The sequence below is a fragment of the Epinephelus fuscoguttatus genome, linkage group LG14 (genome assembly GCF_011397635.1).
Source record: "Epinephelus fuscoguttatus linkage group LG14, E.fuscoguttatus.final_Chr_v1".
In the NCBI taxonomy this organism is placed as follows: domain Eukaryota; kingdom Metazoa; phylum Chordata; class Actinopteri; order Perciformes; family Serranidae; genus Epinephelus; species Epinephelus fuscoguttatus.
In genome coordinates this window covers 22014839-22029579 of record NC_064765.1, presented here as the reverse complement: position 1 = coordinate 22029579, position 14741 = coordinate 22014839, and the positions used below count along the sequence as shown (strand labels likewise).

Genomic DNA, 14741 nt, shown 5'->3' with positions numbered 1-14741 from the left:
GAAGTTGTTTAAAATAACAAAGGAACTGTTGATTCCATGGACGCTGCTTTCTTCCTTATGCAACATGTTGAATGTTATTAAAAGGAGTCGTGGTGACTGTGGGTTCTCTGTCTTTCCTCTACACTTCCAGAGGGGGATACATGGATAACATATGACGGCCGAGTTGCCTCTCACTGACTAATGTTACTCCACGCTTCCGAGCAGATGTTTAATGCTTGCCGGCAGGGTGCTAGGCTGATATCGTAGTTCTCTCTCCTCCCTTTCATTCGACACAGCACCTCTCCATTTCCTCCGCCTGAACCCAGTTGGCTCTGTGTAGGTTTCTCACTGATGGATCCTTGCATCCCGAGTCAGCCCGACACCTTCCCCTGTCACTAAGACCTTAAACTAATCAGCTGGAGACATATTTTGGCTGTAGGCAGACGGCAAGAGCACATTCCCTACCCACTCACACTGTAAACACACCTGTGACTCTTCCACACTTCCTCTAACCCCATACATGGCAGGGAATGTAAACCTTTTAAGTATTACTTCACTGATCGTCTATGACTCCACAAGGGGCCGCAGTGTGGTGTCAGAGCAGAGGCGTTTCAGCATGTCGGCAATGTCATTAGTGTCTTAAAATAGAACCGCAAGAAGACGTCTTTTTATCCAAACAGACATGATGGCTGTTACGTAACAGAGTATAAGCTGCATCGCACTGTCTTACTGTGTGTATTAGGTTTAAAGAGGAAGATGGCTCACTGGCTGCATTTATATGCTTTTCCTTTCCTTTTTTTATTTACTCCTTCCATTAATGCAAGTGGTGTTCTCTGCTCACACTTAGGCCTGCATACCAAACCTCCCTGACGATTGTGGTTGGTTTAGACACAAACAAGGAGTGTAAGCCATTATAATCCCACACCACGCCACTGTGATTGTAGGAAAAACAGCATGTGACAGCGAGTACTTTCTTCAGTCAGAGAAAAAAGGGTGACTGACTGGGAGAACTGGGTTAAGGTTAGAGAAAAAACGGGATAGTGTGAGAGCGTGGAGAGTCTACCTTGCTTTCTTAGGCACAGCCACTTCCTCCTTCTTATCAGCAGAGGCCATGGAGTCCTGGAGCAGCTGCCAAGGCAACCCTGTGCTAAAAGGCCACAGAGAGCCTGCCATGCTTCACAGTGTGCATTACTCAGAATAGTGCTCAATAGGAGGAAGCACTCGAGGTGCGTTAGTGCTTTCTCTGGAAACCTTATTTTATCACTTGAGTGGTCTCTCCATGTTAAATAGCGCCAGTCACAGTACATTTAGCTGTTATGCTCTGAATTGTTTAAATTGATATAAACGTAAGTACAAGAATGATCTCATCTTAATGATATGTTTAATAGAAAGTAGCCAGACGGGCCACACGAGCGCTAATGGATCAGTGTCACTGATTCATAGTTGTGCTTATTGAAATTTTGGCGCTGCTTTGTTTCGGTTTTGTGTTTCCTATGTGAGCCAGAGCAAGGTAACTGTTTACGTTACTTAGTGGAATCCGCTGGTTCCTGTGTATGTTTGAGTTTTGATATCGTGGACTGTTTTTATAGACGGAAACCGTCGTCAAGTCAACTCTTCTATAAAATAAATCCTCTCCCAGTGTTTTAAGCTTATTCCTCTCCAGCTCAGGATAAAAGAATTCTCCTTGAATACAAGCAGATTCCTCGGGATCAAACTGAAACCTGTCTGGGTTTATTCGTATGTTAGTCAGACTGTCTTGAGGTCCCTGTGCAAGCATTAATCCACGCCTCTGCTTGGACCAACAGAACAAGTGTCCCGTTTATGCAAGTGATCAATATTTAATCATAGTTGTAGCATGAGAAAGACAAACAGTGAGACACAACCCAAACACTCATCTCAGCCCAATGAGCCGAGTGGGCAGCCAGGATTGCCCAACTAGAGTAAAAGCCTGTCCGGTACATGACGGCGCTTTGTCCCAATTGTTAAATGATGAATATCTCATCAAAGCAGGATTTACCTATCTAATTTTTCCCTTTCAAAATAAATGACTCATAATTTTTATTGGCGCGTAAGCCTCTTAGAGCGCGATATTGAGAATTGCATTTCTCTCGGAGCTGTGTTTGGAGTTCAATTTAAAATATTGAAAATCCTGCAGCTTTGCCTCAGGAGGGGGATGCAGAGAGAGCAGAGAGAGAGGATGCTGAGGTTTCTAGGAAACAAGCTCTAAATAGCAACAGGCAAGTTCAGCGTTCCACCTAAACAGCTCCGCACTTTACGAAGCTTAATGTAACTTGGCTCTCTGTCGTTCTCTGCACGTAATGCCTCAAACCAGACGGATCATATCGTCTGAATCTTAGGTGTTATAGCAGGAATTTCTTCTCTGTTCATTCTCAGGAACACCAGTCATTGCGTATAAGTTTGGAGTTTATTTATTTGCATGCATGAATATGATGTAACCGAGCGGACAGTTGGAGGGGGGGGATGCAGCGGATGTCCTGATGAGATAAAAGAAGAAGAGCAACAAAAAAAGCAGTGTAACTGGATAATGACATTTAAAAAGCATCTCCCGTAAACGTCGTCGTCGGCTCCACTGGGTCTGCTGTGAGCATGCAGTGTTTAGACAGAGCCAGAGATTGATCCTCCCCACCAACCCCTCCACCCCCCCTTATCCCTAAAGCGTCGACAAGAGCCAAGCATGTACGCTATTACAAACTTGGCCACACGCTCTTATCCACCATTCCCTGCTCTCTTTATTATAAATCTTGAAGTTGGAGCTTGAAATGTTTTCCGTTTGACAAGGTTTATATTCTTTTGATGGTTTTTTGTTTAACAAAATTTAGCGCCATCCATCTTTGGGAACTCGGTGATGTAATGGGGATATTTTCCCCACCAGGCTTGTTTTCTGATGCAGCTATTCCTGTCCTGGTAAAATAACAGCAGTCTGATAAACGTGGCTGTGGCCAGTACACAGATGACTGATGGGTTACCCTCCAGGCTTCCTGCTCCAAAGAAGTGACTGGTTGCTGAGCCAACTCTAGAAAAGACCCAGCTGCACATGGAAAAGTTATAGTGCACAGAACAAGTATCTGCCTGTGAAAGAGAATAGGAGAATTGTGTGTTCATCCATCATGTAACAGCAAAAAAAGTGAAGCATTTAAACCATGCTAGATCAGATTGTGATGCTGATTTATTTTTTGGAGTGAAAATAAAAGTGTTCTTATTAGGAAATTAGTTCTGTACATGGTGGTCAAAGCACATGCTCGGCTGCAGCGGAGCAATTAGCTGATGAGCACAACAACAAGGAGGTGGATTCTTGAAGGGTTATTCCAGGTTATTTCTGAAGCTGTGTTCATCATTTCTATCAGTTGTGATAATATTTTACTCACCAAAGTCATTGACGAGATATCAAAACCTGCAAAATTGCTAGAATAAAAGTCGGACAGGTTCTAAACAAGCCACAGTCGAGCCAGAATATTTTAGACCAAAAAGATTGTACCTGAAATATCAGTAATAATCCTTCATCCAGCTGATCCTGGATGTCGATCTGCAAACTTAGACGCATGTTTGTGCAGTAGTTAGCACTGTTGCCTCACAGCAAGAGGGTTCCTGGTTCGACCCTAGTGTAGAGTTTGCATGTTCTCCCTGTGTCAGCGTGGGTTTTCTCCAGGTACTCCGGCTTCCTCCCACAGTCCAAAGACATGCAGGTTAATTGGTGACTCTAACTTGCCTGAGGTGTGAATGTGAGTGTCAATGATTGTCTGTCTCTATGTGTCAGCCCTGTGATAGTGTGGTGACCTGTTCCAGAGTGTACCCTGCCTCTCGCCCAATGTCAGCTGGGATAGGCTCCAGCCCCCGTGACCCACAACAGGATAAGTGGTTGCGGAAAAAGAATAAAGAGTTGGTGTGTAGTAGTATTGTGGCAATACTGGAATTTCTACCTTAATTACAATACGTTGAAAAGTAACCTTAAACAAAAACCATGTTCAGAACCACGTGACGTCTTTTCTTTTTCCTTATTAGTAGCAGAGAACAGCAGGATGACTGTAGTAGACATTAACAATAAGAGAGACACCTCTGTGTGTGTTGAAATCCACTAGCTTATTGCCGCAGCTCTACACTGCGTTCATACAGTAGTTCCTGCTGGTACTGGAATGGCGGCATCACAAAAGCGTAGCACCCACCTTCAGGTTCCCTCCTGGTTACCATCCTTAGCTCTGTCAGCACTGTTGCCGTTGTTAAGTGCTGTTTAAGGAGTTAGCGTTGTTAGCTGCTAGCTGCCAGCTCAGCCACCTCCATGGTGACATATGTGTCCAGACACGCTCTAAATTTTGCATAGAGCCTCTTTAATGATATCTTCCAAGTAATTACACCATTGTGCAGCCCTGTTACATAACTCTGGTCTACTGTATAATCTTCCTCATGAGCTCCTGGAACCTGCTCTACAGCTTGATGTCACCAAAGAAGTTTCTGTGATAACCTTTGGGGCTTTTGAAAATCTTGTGTTGCCTCATGCATCAGCTTTAATTGTGGGGTTTCCCAAAAGTTTCTGTGTGTGTCTGCACTGTCTGGCTTCTGTGGGCGCTGTAGATGTCTGTGGGGCCCAGTGCGCACCCAGAGTTCAACACTCAGCACTGGAGTTAATGTAGGCAAATGAGATTCTCCTGACCTCAGCACTAGCGAGAGCAGAGAGCCCTGCCACTGCGGAGGCCCACAGCTCACAAAGGCCGGCGTGTTTCTATTGTGTTTTTGTCATTAGCAATTTGCCAGCTCTTGGTTTGGCCCCCCTCGCTGATTTCCTGTGGTGATATCTCTAACCAGCTGCCTTATCACCCCCCTGTACCTAATGTAGAGGGGAAATTACGGAAGGCAGAACTTTAATATAGATGCATCCTGAGCCCTGATATGGTGAAGTATGACGGCGCTGCAGGATGTTTGTTATTTTCAGTCTTATCGGAACTGACCGACTTGCAGCTCCAGGATGTGATGTAAAAATATGATGTAAACAAACACGATGTGATGTAAAAACATGGTGGAGATGGATTAGAAGGAGGCTGGCTGTTTTTCCTGGCCTCAGTTATATTTAATTAAGGTACGGCTGAGGTTGTATAGTCTAACTGCCCCTGCTTTGTTTGCCATTTGGGTGTCTTGTGAGCTATCAATCACGTCCATCAGTCAGGTGATGTATGTGATGACTCTGTAATGTCCTCAGCTGGTTTGACCTGCCTGTAGTTCCTCTTGAGATTATGTGTCTTCCTGTATTTCAGCATTTTCCTCTGTGTGTGTGTGTGTGTGTGTGTGTGTGTGTGTGTGTGTGTGTGTTGTTTGGGAGGAGCAGAAGGGCCTGGCAGCTTTCTGCTTTATTTATTTGAACAGGAGTCATCTTCCCCCCTGGGCCTCAGATGGCCTCTGCTGAGTTTGTTGTCTAAACCCTTCTCAAGGAATACATATAAATATATAATCTTTTTAGGCCAAATTAAATAAGGTGTGTCTGCATATGGGAGAGACTCATCTGCTGCCTGTGTGGAACAGGTGTTGAGCATTTTCGCTCTGACTACAGTCGGATGTGCTGCCCCTAATCTTTTTCTAAGTAGGCTATGGATGATAGCAGAACGAATAGCCTCAAGTGCTGCTAATTCAGGGAAGAAAACTTTTAAAAGTTCGACATATCACTTCGGCTATCATCATTACTATGAGACAGTATGCAGGAACATTAATCATCATCTAGTAAAGCTGTTCACCAGAGACTGATGACTGACAATAACCTGATTCTTAATGTTAGACTAAAACAAGATTTATTTCAAAGAACAACAGTGATAACTTTGCCAAATCAGTAACTGCATATTTTGTATGTAGGGATGGGAATTGATAAGATTTTATTGATAGCAATGCTGTTATCGATTTTGCTTATCAGATTCTTCATTGATTCCCTTTTTGATTCCTGAGTAGTTGTCTGTGTGGAAAAAAGAGAAGGCCTACACAGGCTTTCAGTGTCATCACAACTGTTTTGTTAGCTCTGAGTGTGAACACAGGGTAATGAGATGAAATACGAGAATATTTGTACAGCTTACATTTTCATTGAGGTTTTCTTAGTCAAAGTCAAAAACCTGCTAAGCCTCCCTCTCTCTGCTTGGTGTTATTGTTGTTATAACGCAGGATATTTACCCTTGGTACAGATATGCTGCTCGGCTGGGAAGCAGTTGTACTTGTGTGTAGAGTGTCATATAAATGGCAATACTGGAAGATGAGAGAGATGTTTCAGAATATTGCCGTTCTTTCTACCGTTAATTGAGATGATCATTAGCAGCACTGTTATCGTCTTTCATCAAGAAATGCAGCCACACTTTGGACCGTTTCTTCCTCTTCACCATGACTCCATGTTGCAAGGTTCCAGTAGTGTAGATAAATTCATTTGACATCATTGTTTTGTAATGAATAACTGACAGAAATGCATGAAGGAAGTAACAAAAGGAATCTGATAGACAGGACAATTAGGAACCGGTTCTCCTTATTTTTATGTATGGATCATAGTACAGGTTATGACCTTCCTTTTTCGTGTCAACTAATGTAATTGTAATTATAAATGTACATATGAATTAGTTGACTAACAGAAAATTGATCGATGACAATGATTTACTATATTTTATGTACAGAAATTGAATATTTTTAGGTTTTAGACTGTTGGTTGAGCAAAAGAAGCAACTGGAAGATGTCACCTTTAGGCTCTGTGAGCCTCTCTTTATTTTATATACCAGGCAATTAGTTGATTTTAAAGATAATCAACAGAGTAGTTAATAAAGAAAATAAACACTGGTTGCAACCCTTGTGTTAGTCTTTCTCTTTCTAAAAGCTCACAAGCTAATATCTGACATTTATCCCAGTCATCATTTCTGGAAAACTGAAAATTTCCAGGACCTTTGGAGTTCAATTTTCTCAACCCTCTTTTACTTCTCTTTTTATTAGATGAGAGAATTTGCTCTCCCCCATTCATGGTCCTGAACTCGGAGTGCAGCCCAGATGTGCTGGAGCAGATCAAGAGGCAAGGACTCACATTCCCCTTCAGTAAGTGTCTTTTAATACCTTAATATCCTCTAGATATTGAGGACTTAAATCTATACTCAATTTACTTTATTTGAACCTAACATTGTACTTTGAAATTTTGTTGCATAAATTAATTTCCTGTCTCACATTTCTACGTTCATGGTCAAAGTGTAAGGCCTTAATGTGAGACGTTTTATTCTCCTGCTGAAATGTCATTCCTGCTCTACAATATTTCTCTAAGTGAGGTTACCGTGCTAAGTCATCTGTGTTTCCTCGCCCTTCTTTCTCCCTCAGTTTGCAAAACACGGGTGGCTCATGGAACCAACTCCCATGAGGTAAGAGGCCACAGGGCTCAGAGGTCACTCACGCCCTGCACAGTTTGCTTTGTGAGAGCAGTAACACTTGTCCTATCACAGGACTGTCATTTAACTCAAGTCCAAACAACAGAATCATATAAAGTGCTGTACCTCTTGTATCTTTGCGTGTCAGCTGAAATCAATACCCCTGTCAGGCTGACCAAATAGTCTTCATTCCTCCACAGCAGGGACGTTAATTATTAACTATTTCACTGTTAACCAACATTAAGAATTTTGAGTGATTGATGTTATCAGTTAAACAATTAAAGTATATAGATTAAATATAATATAATGACGCTGCTGGGGGAGATGAGACAGCAGATTTGAGTCGTATGCCACAGCCAGGGCAATGCCAACATGTTGCTTCTGTGAGACAACTACAGCGCCTCTCAACTTGCCAATGACCCACAGGCAGAGGTGGACACCTACGTGAGAGCCAATTCCCCACTCATTATATACTGACGATGATCCTCTTTGCTGGTGGAAAGGAGCAGCAAACTTTCGGTTGCTGCTGTTATACAGAACAGTCAGTTTAGTGTCTGCCTGGTTAGCATGAGCTTACACAGCAGCAGCAGCAGCAGCAGCTAACATCCAAAACCGAGCCGTTAAACAGTCCTAACAAACTCACACTGACACTGATACAGCTGGACTCTGTGTTTAAACCTGTTGGGTAATGTTGGCTTTGTGATACCATTAACCCCGTCACCACATGATGCTCTATGTCCATGGCATGCAGCTCACCTTCCTGCAGTAATAGTTTTGTGATAAACAGAAATAAAGAGAGAGACAGTGGAGCAAGGAGGTGCTGAGCGAAGCAATACGCTACATGCAGGTCTGCAATGAAATAAGATTTTACCCACTGTAAACCCCACCCTACTCCCAACTTGTTGGTTTGTGGTTAATGATCGGTTAACGAGGGTCGACTATCAGTCACGAAAAAGACTCTAAATTAGCATTCCTACTCCACACACACTGCATTTAATAAAGTTAGGATTTAAGTAGTGTTGTTGGTTTGAACAGCCATTTTGGTTGATTAGTATTTTTTCTATGTGTAGGCATGTCATTTACTGTGTGTCCTCCTGTCCACAGATGGCCATTATCTTCAGTGAAGAGGACCTGAAGGACGTGAAGCCTCCCTGTGTGATCCAGAGCTTCATCAACCACAATGCAGTGCTCTACAAGGTGTTCGTGGTGGGAGACTCCTACACTGTGGTGGAGAGACCTTCACTGAAGAACTTCCCTGCTGGGCCGGCAGGTGAGGAGACAGACAGACAGGCAGGCAGAGGGGTCAGAGAGAGACAGGATGGGAAGTCCAAGGGCTGCTAACAGCCACACTGGCCAGACTGTATAAGTTGCATGGCTTTTCCAAATAAGCCAATAAAAGGGCTCATAAAATGGCTTTATAGTCCCTGTGATTGGACCCATTCACCCTTTTAAGGGATGCAGCAGAGTGCAATTGAGTTTCGCCCTGTTGGTACATGCTGTTAAAAACAAACAAGAGCAGCGGTGTTTTCATGACAGAACAAGACAGAAGCCTTACCATGATGCAACTTTGAATACAGGGTTGTCCCCTGGCACAGATGACTCCAGTATTTGCATGCAGATACAGTAGAGGCCCTCATGCAAAGCAGTGTCACCATCAGCGTAGTAGTCTGCTTTGTGAAACGGTGCACAGAGAACAGTTGCTTTCAGCCTGGAATGCTGAGCAGTGCGGCAGGAAAGCACGACCCTTGTCAAACACATAAAGCAACATAGCACAGTGTTACATCTGCACAGCGTTTAGATCGCTGCGCTCTCCAGCCTGGAGCTATGCATCGCGTTTTGTGAGTGGAGGGAAACGCCGGATGAAAGAGTGAGGTATGAAGATAAAGAGAGGTAGGGGTTAGTGCTCGGAAAGAACTTAAAAATAACTGCGTGAGAGATGTTCTGTCCCATCCAGTCTTCCTCCTCATGCTTCTGTCGACTTAAACTGGTGCCTGCTCGTCCAGTCTGGGAATGGACAAGCCCATCTGCCTAACACTTCATTACCATGACCCTCTACAAGCCGAGGGGCATATTTATTTGGACAGTATGGAATTTACTTTTCCCCCCTCCACTCCCCACCCCTCTTCTCTCCCTCCAGCACGCTCTAATGTTAATCATTACAACGATAACAACGAAAAAAGTGGCTAATAAATTCTAAAGTTCATCCCATCACATTAATCGCTGCTTCAAAGGAAATCCTTCGCCTGAGGCAAACGCCTTACGTGCGGTTTTGTTCATACGTGAACACCCAACATGACATGGTTATGACTAAGAGGGTTAAAGATTAAAAGACTTCACACTGAGACGGTTTCTGTTTCTTTACAGCAGGTTGTTGAAATCAGTAAGACATTAATTTAGTAAAGCTCTGATTTCCTTATTACATGTGTAACCACTTAAGTTTTGCTGCCACCTAGTGCCAGAGATGAGAACTGTATATAGATGACCACACAGGGAAAGGATGTCAAAGTGCAGTCAAAGATCTTTAAAATTCAACCTCACCTGTTCTTCTTGTTTCTTTTTCAGACAGGAAAGCAATCTTCTTCAACAGCCACAATGTTTCCAAACCGGAGTCATCCTCAGATTTGACCACGGTACGTCCACAACATCATCAACGGCTACTTCCATGTGGTTCCTCTCTTTTCTTTTTTCAACATTTTGTTGTTAATGTTTATCTCAGAGAGAGAACGTAGAGGGAGTGTCTCAGCCACCCAGTGACGATGTCATCCGAGAGCTGTCCAGGTCATTGCGGCAGGCACTGGGCGTGTCCCTGTTTGGCATTGACGTCATCATCAACAACCAAACAGGCCAACATGCCGTCATTGACATCAATGCATTCCCTGGTAGGTGCATTCTTCCATCCACAGGGGCCCCTGGTTGTCTGTGATTTGATTATCTTGTTCATTTTTATGATGAGCAAAAATTTGAATGCAGCGCTTTTGTTTTTGCTCCCATTTTTCACAGGTTTAAGTTAAAGATCTAAGATTGTATTGTGCATGCAATAGATAAATTTCTTTCACACTCTGATTGCAAATTTGTTAATATCAGCAGTACTGAGCACTTCTCCTTTTCCAAGATAATCCATCCACCTGACGGGTGTGGAATATTAAGATGCTGAGTAAACAGCATCATTACTACCCGTGTGCCTTGAGCTGGTTATAACAAAATGCCACTCTGAAATGTGCAGTTTTATCTCACTACATAATGCTACAGATGTCACAAGTTTTGAGGGAGCGTGCCATTGGCGCCAGAGGCGTTGCAAGTGCAAGTGAATGTTCATTTCACTTTCATAAGCTATCTCCACTGTCATTTCTGTGGACTTAGCAGTACATCCAGCTGAGGTAGATTGAGAAAATTGTATCTATTGAGTGCATAAAAATGTCTTAGATCTTTAAGTTAAAACCTGTGAAAAATGGGAGCAAAAACAAAAATGTCGCATTCAAATGTTTGTCGAGACATGGACCAGGTCTTAGTCACTGTGTTAACAGGACCCCATTTTATAAGTGAAGGGTAACTTCAGTACTTTTTAACCTGGACCCTATTTTCTTTTCTTTTTTTTCATGTGTAAGTGCATGAAGGGAAAAACAACGGACCACAGCAGTGAAACAGCCTGCAGTGTAACCACTGGGGGCATTCAAGTCCACTAAAAGTGCTTATTTTTTCCAGTGACAGGTTCCGATTGTTATTTTAAGTGTCTGACAACATTGTGTAAAGGAAACCCTCATAGATACATCTTTTGGTTAAAGAGTAAGATCCATTTTGTTAAACAAAAAGGAACGGTCCCAAAATCACTATCACCAAGGCCACCAGACCCCATTTAAATAAACAGTAAGTATATCATCATAAAATGCACCTCATTCACAGCTGATAGAAACAAAATAAAATTCAGAAAAGCCATCTTGGTTCATCTTTCCACTCGTCCAACAATCACCATCTCTGATTTGGTTGAAATAAACCCTTCATTCACCCAGTTAGATGTAAAAATATCCTGGCTTTATACACACTAAAATTACTGTTTATTTGAATGGAGTCTGGTGGGTTTGATGAAGGCGATTTCAGGGCTGTTTCTGGTTAAACAATATGGATCCTACTTTTTAACAAAAGTCTATCTCTGTAGGAATCCTTTTTAGAAGTTGTCAGAGACTTGAAATAATAATTTGAGCCTGTCAGTGGCAAAACAAACACTTTTAGTGGACGTGAATTGATGGTGCAAACATGCCCTGAGTGGTGACATTGCAGCCTATTTCATGGCTGCCAGCAGCAGCAGCAACAATTCCTCAATACTGGACCAATTTCAAAAATTGTGGTTTCCATTGGCCACTTAGAAGCAAAACCATGGGAACATAGGTTGAAAAATATCGGAGTTACCCTTTAAACCTGAAACAAAAGACATTTGAGTTTGTTGTTAATATACAGACTGGTTCCAGATCTCTGAAACACTGCGTACATCTTTTTGCTGCCTACTTTCCTTCAGTCATTAAAGAACAGCTATTGTATTTAAACATGAGTCAAACCCTGTAAACATTTGGAATATGTTCAAAAGCTGAATTAGCTGAGCTGACTGTCGTCCCCTTATATTCTCAGGTTATGAGGGCGTCCCAGAGTTTTTCAACGACCTCCTGAACCACATCACCAGCGTGCTTCAGACCCACAACCCGGATTTCGCTCCTGCCAGCGAGCAGCCCAAAGGCCTGCCAGTGAGCACCACGGTACCCAACGCCGCCCCACCGGCCCCCGGCTGCTGCAGCATGCTGGGAAAGGAGGCCAGCGGAAGCCCCTGGATCGTAGAGGGCGACGGAGGGCTGAAGGGCCCCCGTCAGAGACTGGGCTGCAACTCGGCCATGTCCCCCAACTTCCAGCAGCACTGTGTCTCCACGATAGCTACCAAGGCTTCCTCCCAGTGACTGATCCCCCTCTCCGTTTGATCCCCGAACAAAAAAACAAAACAAAACGGATGACAATGGTGACAATAATAATGAATAATAATCATAATAATTATGATGTTAATGATGATAATATATCTAATCAAAAACATTTTCCTATATAGATATTGAAAATGATGGTGATTGAGTGTAAGCTTTTTTCTCTCTGCCTTTTTGTATTTTTCGTTTTGTCTAATGAGACTTAACAGTACTGTAATGTGAACTTTTGGGAACTTTTGCCTAATAGCTGATTTTTATTTTTCTCTCTTGTGTGAGTTCTCTGTAATGAAAGGGTCCAGATGAGGTAGCTAACGGGGAATGGCTGAATCAGGACTGGAGAAAGATGTGCCACTAGACGTGCAATGTATGATCCCTTGTATCTCACAAACACAAAACACGCACACACACGCACTGGTACGTTTACATTGCGACGGGCCGTGCCGGTGATGTGTGTCTGTATTCTGGTCAATACCACTGACTCCTCTGCACAAAGTGAGGGGGAGAAAAGGTGGCTGGGCATTTGAACACTACTCCACAGATCCCGGGCTGCTATGTGACTGTGGCCAACTGACGGCAGAGGACGTAAAGAGTCCGAACATGAACGACAAGATAGTTTTGGGGGTTTTGTTAGTTTGAACAAACAGGTAAGCCGTTTACTTTTCCGAGTGCCATCAAACTTAAGTGTAGGAAGGACGCCTACAGAAAGATAAAGGTTAAAAAGAAGGAAGCAGATCTCCATGACCATGTGACCAAGTTTCTTTTATTTTTGCACCAATGTTTCTAAGGTGTGTTTTACTGTATGTCAGACGGAAGGTGTTAGGTGTTCAACAAACAAGCTGCGTCCTTGTTAGAGTCCCAGTTTGAGTCGCTCCGGTGCAGGAAGACGAGGATCACATTCCTTTTCGTGTTTGTGGATGTTTTCAGAGAATTCCATGATTTTTATTTTTTTTCTCAGAATTCCAGTGGGATCTAGTGAGATCTCTCTCGTCACTTCATGGGTTTGTAATCTCCTTAAAAAAAACGTGTCTTCAACGCTTGTGTCTGTAGTGTGAGCAAACTACTCTCCTGAGGCCAACTTGACCTATCAACAGACTTGGGGCTGCTGTGTCAATCAGAGAATTGTTAATCGGAAAATCAGTTATTCCCCTAAATTTAAAGGTAAAATGTGTGTTTGAGTACCCATGAATTGGGTATGAATTATTTTTGATACCATGAAATGAAAACGGCTCCAGAAAATTGAGGAATTTGTTCAGCTTTATGATATTAGATTCAACTCTGACAGCACTTTCTTGACAAAATGTAGATAAAGAAACCAGTCGGTTCGATTGCTTAAATTCTCCGACCTGTCTTCTGTTCCAGCTGCTGTATTTGTGTCACATGTTAAAATCATTTGGAGGGGAAGTGGAGGGGCGGGGGGGAGATGGTCCAGCTCTTGTTCCCAGTGTTCACTGTGAGATTTTTTTACTCCAATTTTGTTAATATCTTTGTCCTGATATCTACTAAGAGCAACTTTATTTTATTGAGATTTTATGGGGAAAAAATGTTTTATATAAATGAAGTGAAAGCACGGTGGATGTTTTTGAACAAACGGTGGATATTTACTCGAGGTGTAGTAAAAAACGCTGGGTGTGGTTGTACAGGTGGTGTCAAAGGGATGGATGAGCTTGTGCTTGATGCTGTTGTCTCCCTCTAGCATCTAGATTTTTTTTTTGCATTCCTCTGAGCCTGCTTCGCCTTCTCTTGTCCCAGAGAGCTCCTCCCTAGCTGTTTTATTTCCTCCATCAGTATCCAAGGGAACTGACTGTCCTCTTGCTAGCCATGTGATCGTAAATAATAGTGTCAGCGCAGCCATCTCACCAGCATCTCTCTGGGACAAGAGAACACCAGTGATGCTCTGAAAGTTTGTCCTCACTAGACACATATTGTGGGAATATTTCCTCAATCTCCAACAAGCAACAGTGAATTAAGAATGTAAAGGTATGGCAGCAGGTTCAGAGGGAGCTTTCACATCCTTATAACCCGACTCCTCATCTAGGAAAAAGGGGCAAAGTTTTAGGCGCGTCCCTGTTAAAGCTGGAAAGACTGATACTGTGTACACCACTATATCGTGTGTCCTATGTTGTGTTCCTTATCGTGCTTCTAAATGGGAAATAAATGGTTAATCCTACCCTTGGTCATTTCTGCAACCCAGATGGTGTCATCATGCTCCCAGTTTCCACCTGAATGTTTACTTCTTGGGTGTCTTGTACAGTACGTGTATATATGCCTAGGCTTACATCCGTACAGTATGTTGTTTTGTATCAGTTCTGTAATTGAGAGGAATCCACAATTTTGTGACCTTTTTTTAATTAAATGGCCAAAACAACAGGGCGAAATAAACATGTGAAACCTTACGGGCTGTTTGATTCAGCTTTGGTTGTCTGAT

General features: G+C 42.8%; 1 protein-coding gene across 1 annotated transcript in view; it reads left to right on the top strand.

Moving 5' to 3' along the window:
* The window catches only part of itpk1b (inositol-tetrakisphosphate 1-kinase b), a 38951-nt gene extending 24242 nt beyond the window's left edge, over positions 1 to 14709 (top strand). Inside the window, exons 6-11 of the mRNA XM_049595474.1 lie at positions 6940 to 7038; positions 7312 to 7352; positions 8463 to 8628; positions 9921 to 9988; positions 10075 to 10237; positions 11979 to 14709. Coding sequence (XP_049451431.1) covers positions 6940 to 7038; positions 7312 to 7352; positions 8463 to 8628; positions 9921 to 9988; positions 10075 to 10237; positions 11979 to 12298 — 857 coding nt within the window. The 3' untranslated portion in view covers positions 12299 to 14709. The remainder of the gene's footprint in view (positions 1 to 6939; positions 7039 to 7311; positions 7353 to 8462; positions 8629 to 9920; positions 9989 to 10074; positions 10238 to 11978) is intronic.
* Positions 14710 to 14741: the final 32 nt, after the last annotated feature.